Source organism: Gobius niger (assembly GCF_951799975.1).
Source record: "Gobius niger genome assembly, chromosome: 20".
Taxonomy (NCBI): domain Eukaryota; kingdom Metazoa; phylum Chordata; class Actinopteri; order Gobiiformes; family Gobiidae; genus Gobius; species Gobius niger.
In genome coordinates this window covers 22,049,880-22,065,444 of record NC_136871.1, presented here as the reverse complement: position 1 = coordinate 22,065,444, position 15,565 = coordinate 22,049,880, and the positions used below count along the sequence as shown (strand labels likewise).

General features: G+C 39.7%; 3 protein-coding genes across 11 annotated transcripts in view; 1 reads left to right on the top strand and 2 right to left on the bottom strand.

Moving 5' to 3' along the window:
• Positions 1 to 3,419, top strand: part of erc2 (ELKS/RAB6-interacting/CAST family member 2) — a 32,135-nt gene extending 28,716 nt beyond the window's left edge. For all 8 annotated transcript variants that reach the window (XM_079579394.1, XM_079579393.1, XM_079579396.1 and 5 more), the window contains one exon: positions 45 to 3,419. The gene's annotated coding sequence lies outside the window, so the exon portion shown is untranslated. The remainder of the gene's footprint in view (positions 1 to 44) is intronic.
• Positions 3,420 to 4,041: 622 nt separating this feature from the next.
• creld1a (cysteine-rich with EGF-like domains 1a) lies at positions 4,042 to 6,060 on the bottom strand. Of its 2 annotated transcripts, none has more exons than XM_079579410.1 (6): positions 5,782 to 6,060; positions 5,342 to 5,532; positions 5,169 to 5,252; positions 4,835 to 4,930; positions 4,614 to 4,754; positions 4,042 to 4,428 (listed from the first exon to the last, which is right to left on the bottom strand). In XM_079579410.1, the coding sequence occupies exons 2-6, from the start codon at positions 5,514 to 5,516 to the stop codon at positions 4,208 to 4,210; spliced, it is 717 nt and encodes a 238-aa protein (XP_079435536.1). In that variant the 5' UTR covers positions 5,517 to 5,532; positions 5,782 to 6,060; the 3' UTR covers positions 4,042 to 4,207. The 2 variants fall into 2 exon arrangements, with proteins under 2 accessions (XP_079435536.1, XP_079435535.1); XM_079579409.1 differs by having other exon boundaries at positions 5,342 to 5,516.
• Positions 6,061 to 6,257: 197 nt separating this feature from the next.
• il17rc (interleukin 17 receptor C) lies at positions 6,258 to 13,631 on the bottom strand. The gene is made up of 15 exons (XM_079578650.1): positions 13,359 to 13,631; positions 12,663 to 12,955; positions 10,543 to 10,753; positions 10,163 to 10,278; positions 9,977 to 10,085; positions 9,855 to 9,902; positions 9,385 to 9,500; positions 8,033 to 8,089; positions 7,899 to 7,959; positions 7,575 to 7,801; positions 7,380 to 7,433; positions 7,248 to 7,299; positions 7,087 to 7,182; positions 6,896 to 6,934; positions 6,258 to 6,826 (listed from the first exon to the last, which is right to left on the bottom strand). The coding sequence occupies exons 2-15, from the start codon at positions 12,765 to 12,767 to the stop codon at positions 6,267 to 6,269; spliced, it is 1,851 nt and encodes a 616-aa protein (XP_079434776.1). The 5' UTR covers positions 12,768 to 12,955; positions 13,359 to 13,631; the 3' UTR covers positions 6,258 to 6,266.
• Positions 13,632 to 15,565: the final 1,934 nt, after the last annotated feature.

The window sequence follows — 15,565 nt, the reverse complement described above, 5'->3', positions numbered from 1 at the left end:
TAAAATATGATATTAGCAGATTTTGACCTGATTTTTGTCCACAGGATACGGACGTGCTCCTTCTCCTCTGTACATGACCACTCCTGAATGACTGAATCCAGCACACATCTGTCAGGACGCTTGCAGTGGCATGTCAGTGGAACAATCCTTTCTTTTGGCTGTTGCATGCTGGGATCTTCAAGCAAATGTTCTTGACTTGGGACATCGCGGCTGTCTTCTCTCTGCTGCTAAGCATTTCTATATTAATTTCTATTTCCATTGAGATTATTATTGTGTTGCCTTGAGTTATGATTTCTCTGGCTCTGATTGGCTCCCATGCCTGACTTACTGCCCCACTGACAAACTATTCCTGCTTTTCATAGTGTGCACAGTCTCACGCCACATTACCATTTTTTATATCTTTACACATATCCCTAAAGCAACTCATTTCTTTTCTGACCGATAGTAACAACATTCGATTCCCAGGCCAGGACAAGCTGTCCACGGTCTCCTCATGTTACCTCATTTAAAGAAAAAGTAGTTAACATTAAAAAATAATCTATGCAGATGACAATATAGAGTAAATGCATTTCATAGTGTCATTATTTACATCATTGCTTTTTTATTCTGCCAGGAGAGCAGTCCGTTATTATTCATAAGTCCAATTACTTTGTGACTATGCACCTATGCACCTCTCCTCTATGTTGCAGGAATTTTTAACTCTTGGTGCTTCTGCTGGTGCTTACAACTAAAATGGAGTCAAACAGATCTGATCCCACACCTCTTTTTTGGAGGAAATGACCCCACCTCGGGCTAAATAACAACAGACTGCTTTGTATATACAATCAGAAATAGGGAGATGGGTGTGCCATGAAAGATGCAGAGGTGCCGATACTGCTACTATAAATGCACATGTTTATTAAGCGAAAGGTGATGTTTATTAGATGTTTTAATGCAGGTCTGCCCAAGTACGTCTCCTCTAGAAGTAGTCATGTGAACCCCAGACAACATAGTGACTTGTTTTATTTTCTTCTTAACAGAGTGGCCTGTGCCTCGTAAAACTGTAAACATATTATAATAGATATGCATATATTATAAATATAGAGAGAAATCTATATAGTGTGTCTATATGTGGTCAGAAAACTGTTTCAAACTGACTGACAATATATATATATATATATATATATATATATATATATATATATATATGTATATGTATATGTATATGTTTTGCCTGTCATTGGATTGGTTATTTTTCTAACTGGCCAGAGGTCAGCTATAAGTCTTATTTTTACGGTATGTTTATTTTTTATTTGTATCCCTGCAGTAACATTCCCTGTCTGAAAATCCAGGACAGCCAATATATAGAAGAGGTCTATACTAAAAAATAACATAAAGCGTATCCAAATTTATCTAGTAGACATTACTACATTCCTTTTTTAAAAGATATTTGTTGATGACCACTTGGCCTGTGGTAGCAGCTCTTGCAGCTCACATAAATGGTAATTTCAGTATGTCCGCTGCACACTTTTGGTCATGAACTTGCACTGGTGAGTGAGGACTATCACTATGAAAATTCCAAGTGGAGGTTGGAGTAACTCTGTCTGAATGCATTTTGTCTGAGTGTTTGTCGTCTTCGTCGTCTCGTGAACAGAAACAGTGATGTATGTGACAGCTGAAAACACAAAATCTTACAGTGGAACAAACTCTAGACTGTTACGTTCCCCTCTCCTCTCGACCCCCGTTTCTCTATGGCCAAGTGTTAACTGTTGTAAATAGGTGTCTCTTCATCTTCCACACAAACCGAGGTGAACTGCATCTCATTTTATGCTTCCCACATGAACTTGGACCACCCCAGTCCCTGACCAAGAATCACCAGATTGTGTGAACTGTTTCTTCTTATTTTCTTTAAGAGAAAGGATTCAGCTCAAAAAGGAAAAGATGAATGACGATGCAAACAGACAGAGGAGAAAAATATTCTCAACGTACCATCAATGGGCTTTCTGGTCCTTATCAATACTGAATACTTGAAGTAGGAGTTCTCCTACCGTGAACATGCGCATACAATTTAGGTGATCAAATGTTACAATAGTGGCCATGCACGCTGATTTTTACATTATGTGCCAAGTGGATGAATTGTTGAAAGGTTGATCTATTGTTCTCTATGCAGCGTGTCACAAAGTTCAGAGAGACACAGAAGCTTAGAGGCTGGGGCTGGTTTCCAAGGCGGCGACTGGTTTTTGATGGGTATCTTGAGGCCATTTGTGCCTAGAAACCACAGAGAAAGACAACTTGATCTTGATGGCCTGCGTTAATTAAGCAAATGTCAACTAGCCTAGCATGCACCGATCTGGCACAGCATTACGACCAGGAAAGTAAATAGCACAGATCACCTTTTCACCCTGGCACGGGTTTGTGAGTTGAGCACATATGCAGCACATTATTTGTTCACAAGAGTGGAGAAAAGGTCAAGATTTCGAATGGTTGTATCGGCTAAATAAATGGGCCCGAGCATGTCCAAAAGCCAATTAGCGAGGCTCTTCTATAGCACAAATTGCTTATGACAGAAAGGTGCCTGACTTCAGTGCATTATAGTAGTTTGTCGTGGTCCTAATGCTTTGTCACAGCGGTGTACGTTCACTTTACACTGGTTATTTTTTATTTATCGTATGTTGTTGGGATGAAACAAATCACTGTGACCATTACTGACAAATCTTACGTTTACTTTTTTATTCATTTTTTATATTTGGGTTGAGCTTTATTTTTTCTATGATTTCTGCCTCTTATTAAAAACACCAGTTTAAGACGACTACTTACTACTGTTTGTACAAGTTAATGTTTTGAACTGTACAGTAAAGATCTAGGAACAAGTTATAAATGTGAGTGTCCAGCATGCTGAATGAAAACTCGTGTGTGGACGTGAGCAACTTCCCACGATGCACCATTCCTCGTCCATTGTTGCGTCTGCATCATACATAGTGATGGTACGGTGTAGTTGTCTGAGAGTGATGTATGTCTCACTTGCTGTGTCCTTTGAGTAGACAGCCTGTGCAGTTTAGTGAGAGTGGCGCATGTTTCTGGGTCGCTGGTCTAAATGTACAGAAAAGACAAGAATGAGGATGAATGGTGGAAAAATGTGTGAGTGTGTGTGTGTATGAGTGTGTGTGTGTGTGTGTGTGTGTGTGTGTGTGTGTGCGCTTGTTATGAATGAAAAGAGAAAAATCTATTTAAAACACGAAAACAAAGGAAGTCCCTTGAACAAAGTGAGATTGGGTCTATGTTCTGAATGACGCATGGATTCTCTGTACCTTTTTTTTTTTATCCTAGGAGGCTGTCCTCAGTGCCCCTGTTTGCTATTGTATGTGGTGTATCAGAATATTATTACTGAGTGTTGGCCAGCTTGTTTATATCAAGAAAATAAAGGTGACTTTCTTTCTGTCTTTGGTTGCCTTTGCTCTATATTCTAATTGCATTCAGTCAATCAATCAGTGCATATTTCCCATGTTTATTGCAAATGTACAATATTCAATTGATGCAAAAGCTTGATAAACATCCAATAGTTTTATAGTAGCTTGTAAAGATTGAGATTTTATATAAAAGAAAAGAAACATTTTTTATGTCATTTTCACCAAATTTCACTGTAATCATTATTTCATTTGCTGCTTGTGGATTTTGAGTTTTGTGGCAAAATTGTCCATCCTATCTACATATGTGAATACATGGTTACACTTTATTTTACACTACCCTTAATACATTGTACCTTTAGTGCAATGTGTGTATTAGTTTAAGATGAACAAAGTTATCGCTTCAGTGGGTGGAATAATTAGTGAAAAAGGTCAAGTGCTCTTCAAAATTAAATGTGTAGGCACAAAAAGCCCTGAAGAAGGTCAAACGCTTTAGCATGTCCATCAAAAAAAGGACTTTTCAGGTGTGGGAGTGCCTCGGAATTTTTCCTCTTTAATGTGTATTAGTACTTTGGAAGTACATAATGTGATAATATAAGACAAAAGACCCTAGGGTTAAAGTTAGGGTCTCATGTCGTATTACACTAAGTACCTCCAAAACTACTAATACATATTGTTCCATTGTGTATGTAGCACATATGTACAAGTTATTACACATTGTTGCAGAGCTTATTACATTGTACTAAGGTACGATGTATTAAGGGTAGTGTCAAATAAAGTGTTACCGAATAAATCATTATTTTAGAGCAGGTTGGTTTTAACACTCAGCGCCCCTTTAAGAAGCTGTCCAATAGACGGTCTCCTCTGTCTGAAAGCCAGTATCCAGACATCGCTGCTATGGCCCCAATAAAAATGGAAGTGTAGACCAGGTCTCCTTTTGCAGCAAGTGTGCCGAGAGCACAGAGCAGGACCCCCATAAACATCTGCTGTAGCACCACCACTTCCTCGTCTTGGATGTTTTCGAACAGGCCTTTGTCTTGCACACCTGCACAGAACAAGCACGAAACTATTCAAAGCCAAAACTATTATCCGGTGAGTCTTGTTCAGGGTTCTCTTTACACAGGTCAGCTGAGAAAAAAACTGACGACCTTTTAGTTACAACACGACCACTCCACATCCTGAGCCTCTGCCCCAGAATAATGGTGCTTGTTAGTTTTACCAATCACTTACTCGACAGCTGTTTCATCACACAAACTCCGCCTTTGCGAATGAAACCCTTTGCACAGTCGCAGCGAAAAGACCCTTCAGTGTTGGTGCAGATCTCATCCAGAGCAGGGCAGGCCAGCACCATGTAACTGCATTCATCTACGTCTGTGAAGATTACAAAAATACCAAATACAGAGAAGACGATATATGACAAACTGCACAAGCTGATGATATACATTACATACCCAGGCACTTGGACCCTGTCAGCCTGTATCCAGGGGCACATTTCCTGCATCGGGCTGGTCCGCTGCCCATGCAGCCCACACAGGCCGGATCACAGTCTGGGAAAGATAACTTTATGCACAGATGGTAGAAAGACTGATTGGCATTATCTTTAAAGTAACTTATTTCCTCTTTTCTAAGCAAATAAGATGCTTCCCAGTTCTTATTTTGTGAGTTAGAGCATACACATAGTAATAGCTTGTGACTCTTAGTGGTGACTTGTTTTTTAATTCTTACTCAACATGATCACCTTTTAATCTGCCCTCTACATAACATAACAAACATAAAAAATCTTACTTTTACACTCATAAGATCCAGCCTTATTAAAGCAGTAGCTGTCCAAGGAGCAGACACCGAACTCTGTGCCACACTCGTCAATATCTGAAAGGTTCATACAGTATTAACCTATTTAGTCTTTTTAGTTCATTTCAAACAACCTGTAGCGACATAATTTACAGGATGTACAGTACCTACACATTTGCTGTTATAGAGAAGCCACCCTCTCCCACACTCATCACACTGGTTTGGAGCAGAACATTTGTTGCAGGATGGAGGACAGGTGTGCGCCTCAGCGGTCAGCACGCAGCCCAGCCAAGCAGCGTGCAGCAGGAGACAGAGAAGCCTCCACTCACCCCTTTCAACCATCTGCTCACAAAACAGACTTTACATGGAAAGGTTGCATCACCGTTCAGTCACTTCACACACAAACTGAAATAAATGTATTAGAAGGCCACTTACTTCTGAATTGTTATAAACCTACTAAAGAGCAAAGCTTAAGTACGAGCCTTGGAAATAAGGGTATTTGTCTCGGTCACTGGATAATTTATGATAGCTATTTGGAGTGTTCAAAAGCACTCACTTCTTCCATTAGTACCATTTTCATTTAGTATTAGGCCTAAGTTTTACCTACCACTTAAATCATGCTGAAAGATCAGAAACTGTCTTGAACTCACAGTGCTGTTTGGTGTTCATTCTACATTTCTATCAGGACAGGGGCAACCTCTCAGCACAGCTCATGCAAAACTTGACTTGACAAGAGACCACATTTACTTCCGCCTGTTTCAGGATTGACAACAACATGAACCAATGAAATGTCCTGGTTTTACACCAGCTGACCAATCACCAGCTGGGACTCACAGGGCTCAAAATAACATGTTATTTATAGAAAAGGAATGTGCGGTTTGTGCATTAGATTTGGGCATTCAAATAAGAAGGACCATATGAAAACAGCTATTTGCAATGTTGTTTCTCTTACACTTTATTACTGACCTTTACAAAAATAAACAATAGGTCCAATACTGAAACTTATGCTCAACATGTGTGACCACATTAACACTGTTTTAAAGTTATGGCAAAAGTTGTGTCTGAGGTTCCCGCAATGTCTTATATTTGTTTTCAGAGAAGATCCAAGTCCCTCTGCCTTCTGTCCGACTGTCTCTGTGTACTCCCCACACATAAGTCTGCCAGCAGGGCTTTGGTCTGTGAGGGGAAGTGAAAAAGAGGAAGTCCCTGGAGGATCTCGGGAAGTTCATTGTGACAGATCTTTGCATCTGTCCACAGATAGTCAAATGTGACCAGGACAAAGCGCTCACTGGCTCGAGCCTGCTTCTTGAAAGCTTGGATGGCGAACAGAGAGGCTCTGAAGACATCAGAATAAGGAGAGTCCTCCTGTAGATCAGTGACAGGACTGTCCTGACTGCTCCATGTTTGTGCCCTCTCCACAGCTTTAGGGGTGAGCACCAGCACCACGCGCTCACACTGGCTGTCCATACTTAACAGCTGAAAGTGGGACCAGGGCAGAGGCCCCAGCCTGAATTGGCCCTGGCGGCTCCACTGATCCACAGTCACGCTGAAGTCCCTGGAGGAAAGCAGGGAGCCCAGGTTGCAGACAGCTGCAGACACCTCCACATCACTGTCTGGAGGGCTCAGCAGCAGCACATGGGCCTTGTGAACTACTATAGGGAGAACATTTGCATGAGTTATTTCATGTAAAAAAGAAACAATCACGATGACAAGACACTTACTTCTGCCAAATCCACCCTGTCTCCAGCTCTGCACTGACTCTGAAAGTCACATTGAAGCAATGCACATCAGAGCCCAATAGCACAACAGCAGTTGCCTCACAGGGCTACAGAAATATTACTGATCATGTGAAAAGTATACATTTTGCATCCTCGACTGAATGTAGCGCAAAGAAAATGTCGCTCAAACTTACTTTTAATAAACTTCCGGATCCCGAATGTAATCAGGAGAGTTAAAGAGAGGAGCAACATCACAGCAACAGCAAAAAGACTCCAGCGCCACCTGTTGACTAAGAGCATCAGATAAGTTCATGCCAGTACACTGTATTTTATTCTCTCCTGCATTTAGACTTACTGTTGTTGTAGCAGAATGGGCCCATCTCATATCCCATTTCATTGATGTTAATCTTAAGAAATGAATAAACACTGTGTAAGCATAAAAGTACTTAAAGACTAGTGTGGAATGTGTATTAAAACAATATCTTACCATCACACAAGGATGGTTATCCAGATTGATTCCAGAGAAGACATCAACGTGCTCCTGAAAGTTTCACAAGAGAAATCAGACAGACAGACAGACAGACAGACAGACAGACAGACAGACAGACAGACAGACAGACAGACAGACAGACAGACTCAAAGTTGGCATAAAGTTAAAAGCTGGAATAAGAAACTGTCCTACCCAGCGACCGTTGCTGTTCTTCGTCCAGTTTCCCTCTTGTAGTTGTCTTCTAAATCCCTGTCTTTCAGTGCAGACATCGGGGCCCGGGGTCCTGTCGCAGGCCCACACTTCTCCCTGTAGCCGACAGGGGGCGGACACATTCCATCTCAGCATAGGGCCGTAGTCGTCTATGTATGTTTTGTCCACAGACACCGTGAAATTCATCCACACATTTAGACCCAGAGTGGCTAAAAATGTTCAGAAAAGCAGGTCAGTGAATTGAAATGTGTTCAAATAGGCTTTAAAACTTACAAAGTCAAATTGTATTCATTAAAATGTACTCACTGTTGTTTCTGAAAGGGCAGTATCTTACGTGCGGTCTCACCTGGCCATCTCCCTTCCATACCTTGAGCATATGAAAACAAGGTAAGTGACTGGCATATTTTGGGACACAATGTTAATGAGGCGTGCACGCTCACCTGAAAACACGTGCATGGCGTGACTGACTCCAGTGGAATAGGTTTTCCATCCCAGATCTACAAACATAAAGCGAGTTCAGAATAAATGTCAATGTTTATTTGTTATTAGGACTCCATTAGTATGTACCAGTCTTATGATAAAAGAACACTTGCAAAAATCGTCAACACTACAGTAGCTATTGAGGAATAAAAATAGTAACAAAACAGTCATTCTCTTCCAGTCAATAGATTCAAAGTAAGAATAAGACAATCTGCGGCTGAATTTAGAGTTAGAAAGTTTGAAGCAACTGACAGGGGCCAGGGGCTGGAGGGTGACCGGTTTAAACCTCAGGAGGCTCAGTGGTGGTTAGAGTATCCAATACATTTACTCAAATAAGAGCAACGCTACTTTGGAATAATTCGAATTTTCAAGTACAAGTAAGAAGTAGTGGCCCAAAGAATGTGTCAAGTAAAAGAAAAAAAAAGTGGACCTTGTTGAATGAATGAATGAATGAATGAATGTTTATTCGGTTACAAAAACATAAAACAAAAAGTATAGTATGTACTGCAAATTCGTCACAGACAAGGCGGGTAACCGAAAAGGTGTAGGCTGAAGCAGTGGCTTATTTGGACCTATTTGGATAAAATGTTAGCCTACTTGAGTATTGTGAGTACTGAGAAGACAAACTGTTTGAATGGAAAAGGTGTTTTTCATTGACGCCAGAATTGGTGTAAAACAAAACATAAAATCACTGTGAAAATTGTGATGATGAAGAAAATGGCATGAAAATACATAAACAAACAAAAGAAAGAGATGAGCTGCATCACTTTTTTTGATCAAAATGAAGCATTTGCCGCTTAAATATTTACTCACTGTGGAAAAAGTAACAACTATTTCTACTCAAATAAGAGTACAGTACAATTATAGCTTTACTCCAGGAGAAGTAAAATGCATCATATGATAAAACTACTAACTCTACAGAAGTACAATTTCAAAAAGTTTATGTACTTGAGTAAATGTAACTGATTACTACCCGCCTCTGAGTCGGCTACATGACGGACTTCATTGCTCCACGACTAAAGAAGCTCTGAATGAGAACAAACCAATAGGTGAATCATACAATTCAAGCCAAGACTAGACCTGCAGAGGACTTGGCTCCCCACCTGCGGTACCACGGCTTAGATGCTGCAAGTCCATATCAACTGTAGTAATAATAACACATCCATTTAAATGAGAGGAGTATGCTTACACCTACAGCACTATCTCTGTTTTTTGCAGTTATACAAGGAAAACAAACAATAAGGCAGCCATTACAGCCGCATACCAACAGACCGAAAGTAAATTCCACCTGGCAGCCACTGCCAAGTCTCACCTGGCAGTTCCCCTCCCTCTCGTTCTGAAGACACACGTTTGGAACGCCACTGTCACTGCCTGGAAAATGCAGCTCCACTTGATTGACTTTGTTAATGCTAAAGTTGACCTTGGGCACTGACAGAAAAAAGAAAAAAAAAAGTGTTATTCTCAAAAGGTTGCATTCACATCACGTTATAAAGAGCCTTGTCTACGTGAAGAATTCTATGTCATATTTCAGACAAGTGCCAAAAAGTTCAACGACTGCTCTGTCAGAAAAATGTGGAAATATTTTTTTTTCACAATAGCTTTAAAAAGGTGTAGTAATGTTCAGTGACACAGGAGACTTCAGGCTACAAGATGAATATGGCAATTTTGTGGACTGAATTCTTAACCTAAACTCTTTAGGTTCAACATGCGTGGATTTTCTTTCAAAAACACTGAATCGCTCACAAAAGGATCGCGACTAATTCACTGGCAGAAAGAACTTACCATGACCATCACAGTCTTGTACATATGTATTTATGTCAGAAGAGCAAACTGAGGGGAAATGAACACATGTATTAACAGATTTGCCAGCGATAACTATTTACTGATAAAAGTCAGAAAATTACCATCTGTAAGTGAAGGCACGTTGACTGCTTTGGTCATTTCCACATTAGGGGAGTCAATGATAACGTGACTTTTATATGATATCACAGCATTAGTAATTATCATAGTCATCTGTGAAAATGTTAAATGTTTAATAAGGAGTGACAGAACATGACCCAAACAACTTGCGTATGTGGATGTTGACATACCTGTGCAGCGCTCTGCTCAGGAATCCTGTCCCGGCTTACTGTAAACTCCATCTCTTTGCATATGCGCAGCATTACTTCTGGTGTCCGATAACACACTGTCACGGAACCAGTTTCACCTGCAGACAAAGGTGACACTTAGTCAGAAAAGATGAAGAACATGTCGAAATAATACATTTTTTTGAAAGATCTACCAATGTTTTTGTCCTTATGTTAATGGTAAGAGCTGAAACCCCAATTCCATTCATTTCACACCAAAATTCTAATAGATTAGACTAATGAACTGTTCAAGAAAAGCCAGGTTTTTAATGGAATCTTGAATGAAATGTACTCTGATTTCGCATGTGGGTCCCTCGAGAGACATTTGCGATGTTGTCTAATACCTTCATCATCTTTAGTTTCTTCGTCATCCGTCAGACCAGAGTTGCCCTCCTCCTCTCCAGGTTTATCCAGATCTACTTCCACACGGATCAGCAGACACAGAGCACATGCGTGTCCTCTGCAGCACAGCTTCACCTGTGCGCTCAGGTCAGTGACTTCGACCGAATTAAAATCAAATGGCGTTCCATCCTTCATAGTGCAGTGCAAGAGGCCCTAGAGGAAGAGCAAATCTGCTATAAGTCTGTGTGTTGTAGGTGCAAAGAACCCTGATTGTGGTTGAAAAGATAGTCAATGCTATGCAAATGAAAAAGATAAAAAACAAACTTAATTTCTTGGAAAAATAGAAAAAGCCAAGGATTTCTGAAATTGCAAATGATCAATTTTTTGTTTTGCTCATGAAAAATGTGTTATATGTATGTTAAAAGTCTGCAACCATGAGTATAAAACATTTATATATGGTATAAAACATATACCATGAGTATAAACACAAATATTGCAAATCACATTCAGATTATGCAGGGGATTGTTATGACGGTAAAGCATTGTGTAGCATTGCGTAATTGTGTTATTATCAGCAAATCGCAGTCAGTCACATTATTTCTGTTATTATTTTGTCTACTGTGGGAGGAAAAAGTGAATACACCGTTTTGGAATATCACACGTTTCTGCCTAAATTGGTCACTACATGTAGTCTGATCTTTATTAAAATCTTAAACTCATACCACCCAAACATTTACATTTTATCATATTTTTATTGGCAAAAGAAGGGTCAGCCAGGGGTTCACTTACTTATTCCACTCTGTTGTGAATGTCTTAGTTTTTTCTGCAAAATATCTTGATAAAAACAGCTCCACACCATGATTATTCTGCACCACACTTCACATTGAGGATAGGGTTTTGATGTTGGTGTGCTTTTCCATTTTTCCTCACATGATGTTGTGTATTCCGTATCAGACAATGTAATACATATTTTCAGTCTGCAGTGTTGAAATTGTCAAAGTACAACAATAAAACACACAGCACTACTGCACAAGGATTAGTTGTGGGTCCTCTTCCAAGGCAACGGTGGAAATGCTCTTCGAGTTCAAAGGTGAAATGTTTTCTTGAAAACCCTAATGGTAAATTTACTGGAACAAACAAGTGAGTTTTGATACACACTGAGTAATCCTGAAAAGTGTCTTCCACACTAAATCCCAATGTATAAAAAATAAATAAATAAACAAGGGACAGAAAATAGATTTTTGTGATTTAGACTAAATCCCTTTGTGTTGTTTTGGTTCAAGTGAATAAAATGTTGATGGTGCAGCTGCAAACTATTCAACTTTGGTTTGCGAAAGAGCACTTGGATGCTCTACAGCCCTACAGGCAAAATATTCTGTGGACTGAATAACCCAAAGTCGAATAGTTTGGGAGGAATACACAACGTTATGTGTGTGCAGGAGAAAACCCTATCCCCACTGTGAAGTATGGTCTCAGGAGAATCATGGTGAGGGGCTGTTTATTTTTGCCTCAGGGCAACGTGCTATCATCAAAAGAAAAATGAACAAGTTTATCAGGATATTTTGCAGTAAAACCTGAGACATTCACAACAGAGTGGAATAAGTAAGTGAACCCCTGTATTAAATAGCTGGCTGACTCTTTTTCACCAATAACTGCTTTTCTGTAGTTACAGATTAGGATGAATCTTGGACCATTCCTCTTTACAAAACTGCTGTAGTTCTGCAATATTTATCTTATTCCTCCCTGTCCTGTGAATGTTTATGTTATAGCCGAGAAAAATATCATAAAATGGGTGGTATTGGTTTAAGCAGACACTGTTTATTCATTCTTATGATTTTAATAGATAGAGAGATAAGACCACATTTTATGACCAATATAGGCAGAAATTTAAGAAATTCCAAAGGTGTACTCCCTTTTTCCTCCCACTGTATATTTTACACAACAAAAGGTCCTTGCTCAATATCCTCTACTGTTTTTTTTTTTTTTGTTGGAGTGCAGTGTATGGTCATATCAGTATAACATACTGTATTTCAGCATGTAGTATAACCATAAACGTGGGTGTCAGGTACTGTATGTTTTGGCTTATCAGTTTGACAAACAACCAAATCATTGTCGCTGATACCTGAGAGCAGTTCACCCCGCTGTCATTCTGTATAATGTCCAAACTGCAGAGTGCCAGTGGAGCAGCCAGTAAAAGATGCCAGACAATCCATCTCTGGGGAAACATTATGCACCCTGCCGCTGCTGCTTAGAAGCTCCAAGTTCACTGTACTTTTTCTTCAATATTTTCATCCTTGAGAGACTGGAGAGCCTTGATAAACCGGTCCAGTGGTTCACGCTCTTGGCAGCGCATAGTTGTTCATTAACTGCATTTTAATCGACATGTTGGTAACTCGGGCAGGGCTAGTTTGTCACCTGGGAAAGAAGACCAACAAGACCAAAACCAACAAGATAAGGCATAGATTTATTGGACAATGTAGATAAGACAGTACCACAAATGCACATTGCTTGTCCAGGGATTAAACAAGCTCATAATAGACACAAGGAGAAGAAGTTTAAAACCGGACTTAACAAAACAAACTTGTAAGAAGCGATCTGGATCTTCAAGTAACTGGACTAAGATGAACCAGGACTAAACATTCTGTGACTGTGACAAAAGACCTGTCATAGGCACCTGAGCACCACATAAACAACCCATGAGTTGTGTATCATCAGTCAGTAATGCAACATTTTGACTGGCATACTGTATGAACTGCTCTTATTTCAATTAATAACTAATAGACAGAATAGAAAGAAATCAAAGGTAATTCTCTCTTACCTTCATGGTTTCTTCTGTAATCCTTAAAGTGTCTCAGGAAAACTCTGAATGAACCATGCCCTGTCTGAGTCATACAAAAGTTGCTCCACATTTGACGTCACTGCTCTCCCTCCCTCTCCCTCCCTCTCCCTCCCTGTCTCTCTGGAGACGCCCCGCCCTGCTGTGTCCGTGTGCCTTGTTTATTCTTCTCTATGGAGCTGCATTGTTGGCCTTTGGTGTAATGCTTTATTCACCATCTGATAAACTGCATCCAAGAGACTTTCTACTGATTAAACAACAGATGATTAGCCTTACAGGACTGATCAAAAATACCGGTGAACATTTAGGCCTCACCTGAGTATTATTTTCCAACACTTTTTTTGTGCGCTAGCATTTTTTTTTTCCAGTGTTTTTTATTTCTGCATATTTTTTCTATTTTTATTCATGCAGTCCTAGTTTAGAGTTTAGTGGTGCTAGGCTAGTGCTAGGCTAGCGCATGTCTATGGTAACTAGTAGCCTGCATTAAAAACCTCTTGAAAATCATCAGGTAGTCCCCCAAAAATGGTGTTTCTGATTTGTAGAAATCTCCTTTGCGAATTCCACATGTAGTAACGCCGGCCGCAGGTAAACAAACTACTGTAGATCCGGTAACCTAGCAGATCACTCCGCCGCTGCGCAGCTTACAACCAGGAAGCTGATGCTGCTCCAATATAAGTTATTTTAAATGCAAAATGGTCATATTAAAAAAATTATTCAGTAAACACAGACATCTATATCGGTAGTCTGGTGTTATAAGTGATTTGCCTCAGGTGCACTGAGCTTGGGCCAGACTGTTTTTAATGCAGGCTACTAGTTACCATAGACATGCACTAGCCTAGCACTAGCCTAGCACCACTAAACTCTTCAAATATAAGGCTGCATGAATAAAAAAACAATAAATAAATCTCCAGAAACCAACAACATTCTGGATATAGGAAATGAGGCCCTATATCAAAAATCCTGAAATATCCCTTTAATACTCTTGTACAATTATGCTCTTGATCCACTCCTGTTTATGATTCTCTTCGCGTGACGGTTTTACAAGCTGTGCGTAGAGAGGTCAAAGTCGGCTTTAATCTTTGCAGTAAACTTGGTATCAGACAATACAAATACATATTTTTAGCCTGCAGTGTTGTGGAATGAAATAACAAAAATGCTAATAGAGTTTGTCAAAGTACAACAATAAAACACACAGCATTACTGCACTATAGGACTGCAGTAGTTGTGAGACCTCTTACAAGGCAAACAGTGGAAATGTTCTTCGAGTTCAAAGGTAAATGTTATCTTGAAAACCATACATTTACTGGAACAAACAAGTGAGTTTTGATACACATGGCGTAATACTGAAAAGGGTCTTCCACACGAAATCCCAATGTATCAAAAAATAAATAAAAAAAGGGACAGGAAATAGATATTTAGGATTTAAACTAAACCCCTTTGTGACATGTTGTTTTGGTTCAAGTGAATAAAATGTGGATGGTGCAGCTGTCGGACTGGTTGAACCACAGTTTCATAATTTACACAGAGAGGAATTGCTGTCCTGATCTTATCACAGGGAAATATCAACCAACAGCAAAGCAAATACACTGTTCTGAAATTACACTGACTGCAAATACCCTAAAAAAACACTACAACCAAACCATGCGACAGTCTTTATCAGTATATCAACTTCAATTTCTACATATAATTTCATAAAACAAATATTCACTTCAATTTACCACCTTTTATCAACATAGTGAGATACATGTCTCAGTGACACGTTGAGAAACACTGAAGCTCAAGTTCCACCAGCCGCATATTTTAAGGTCATGTTTCAGCTGTAACGTTTATGTCACCTGCCGCACTCTCGGGTTCTCTATTATGAGTTACACACATCAAAGTAGATTATAAAAGAACTGCTGTGATACTATATGGCGCCATTTTCTCGTTTGCATTTATTTCTTTGCTGAACTCTTTCACTGTGCAAGAAATTAAATATGTGTGTTTTTTGACTGCGAATGGTCTGCAAAACAACCCCTGCAGGACCTGAAGACTCTTCTGAAGATTAACCACGGAGCGACGGTATGCACTGTTGTTATGCAACACTGAGATTAAAGTCCTCATTCCAGTGTGTCCCGTCAGCAGAATGGGTGGAATGAAAACGTCAATTGAAGGCTTAATTTACATTTTTATTTGCAGTCAAAGCAGTA

Excerpts from the sequence above, each read along its gene's own strand:
- creld1a (XM_079579410.1), bottom strand. The coding sequence starts at position 5,516 with ATGGTTGAAAGGGGTGAGTGGAGGCTTCTCTGTCTCCTGCTGCACGCT. Across the intron at positions 4,931-5,168 it reads TGGATCTTATGAGTGTAAAA|ACTGTGATCCGGCCTGTGTG; the intron begins GTAAGATTTTTT and ends TATCTTTCCCAG. Across the intron at positions 4,429-4,613 it reads TGTGATGAAACAGCTGTCGA|GTGTGCAAGACAAAGGCCTG; the intron begins GTAAGTGATTGG and ends TGTTCTGTGCAG.
- il17rc (XM_079578650.1), bottom strand. The coding sequence starts at position 12,767 with ATGTTTCCCCAGAGATGGATTGTCTGGCATCTTTTACTGGCTGCTCCA. Across the intron at positions 10,754-12,662 it reads GCGGGGTGAACTGCTCTCAG|GGCCTCTTGCACTGCACTAT; the intron begins GTATCAGCGACA and ends CTCTTCCTCTAG. Across the intron at positions 7,802-7,898 it reads CTGCCCTTTCAGAAACAACA|CCACTCTGGGTCTAAATGTG; the intron begins GTGAGTACATTT and ends GAACATTTTTAG.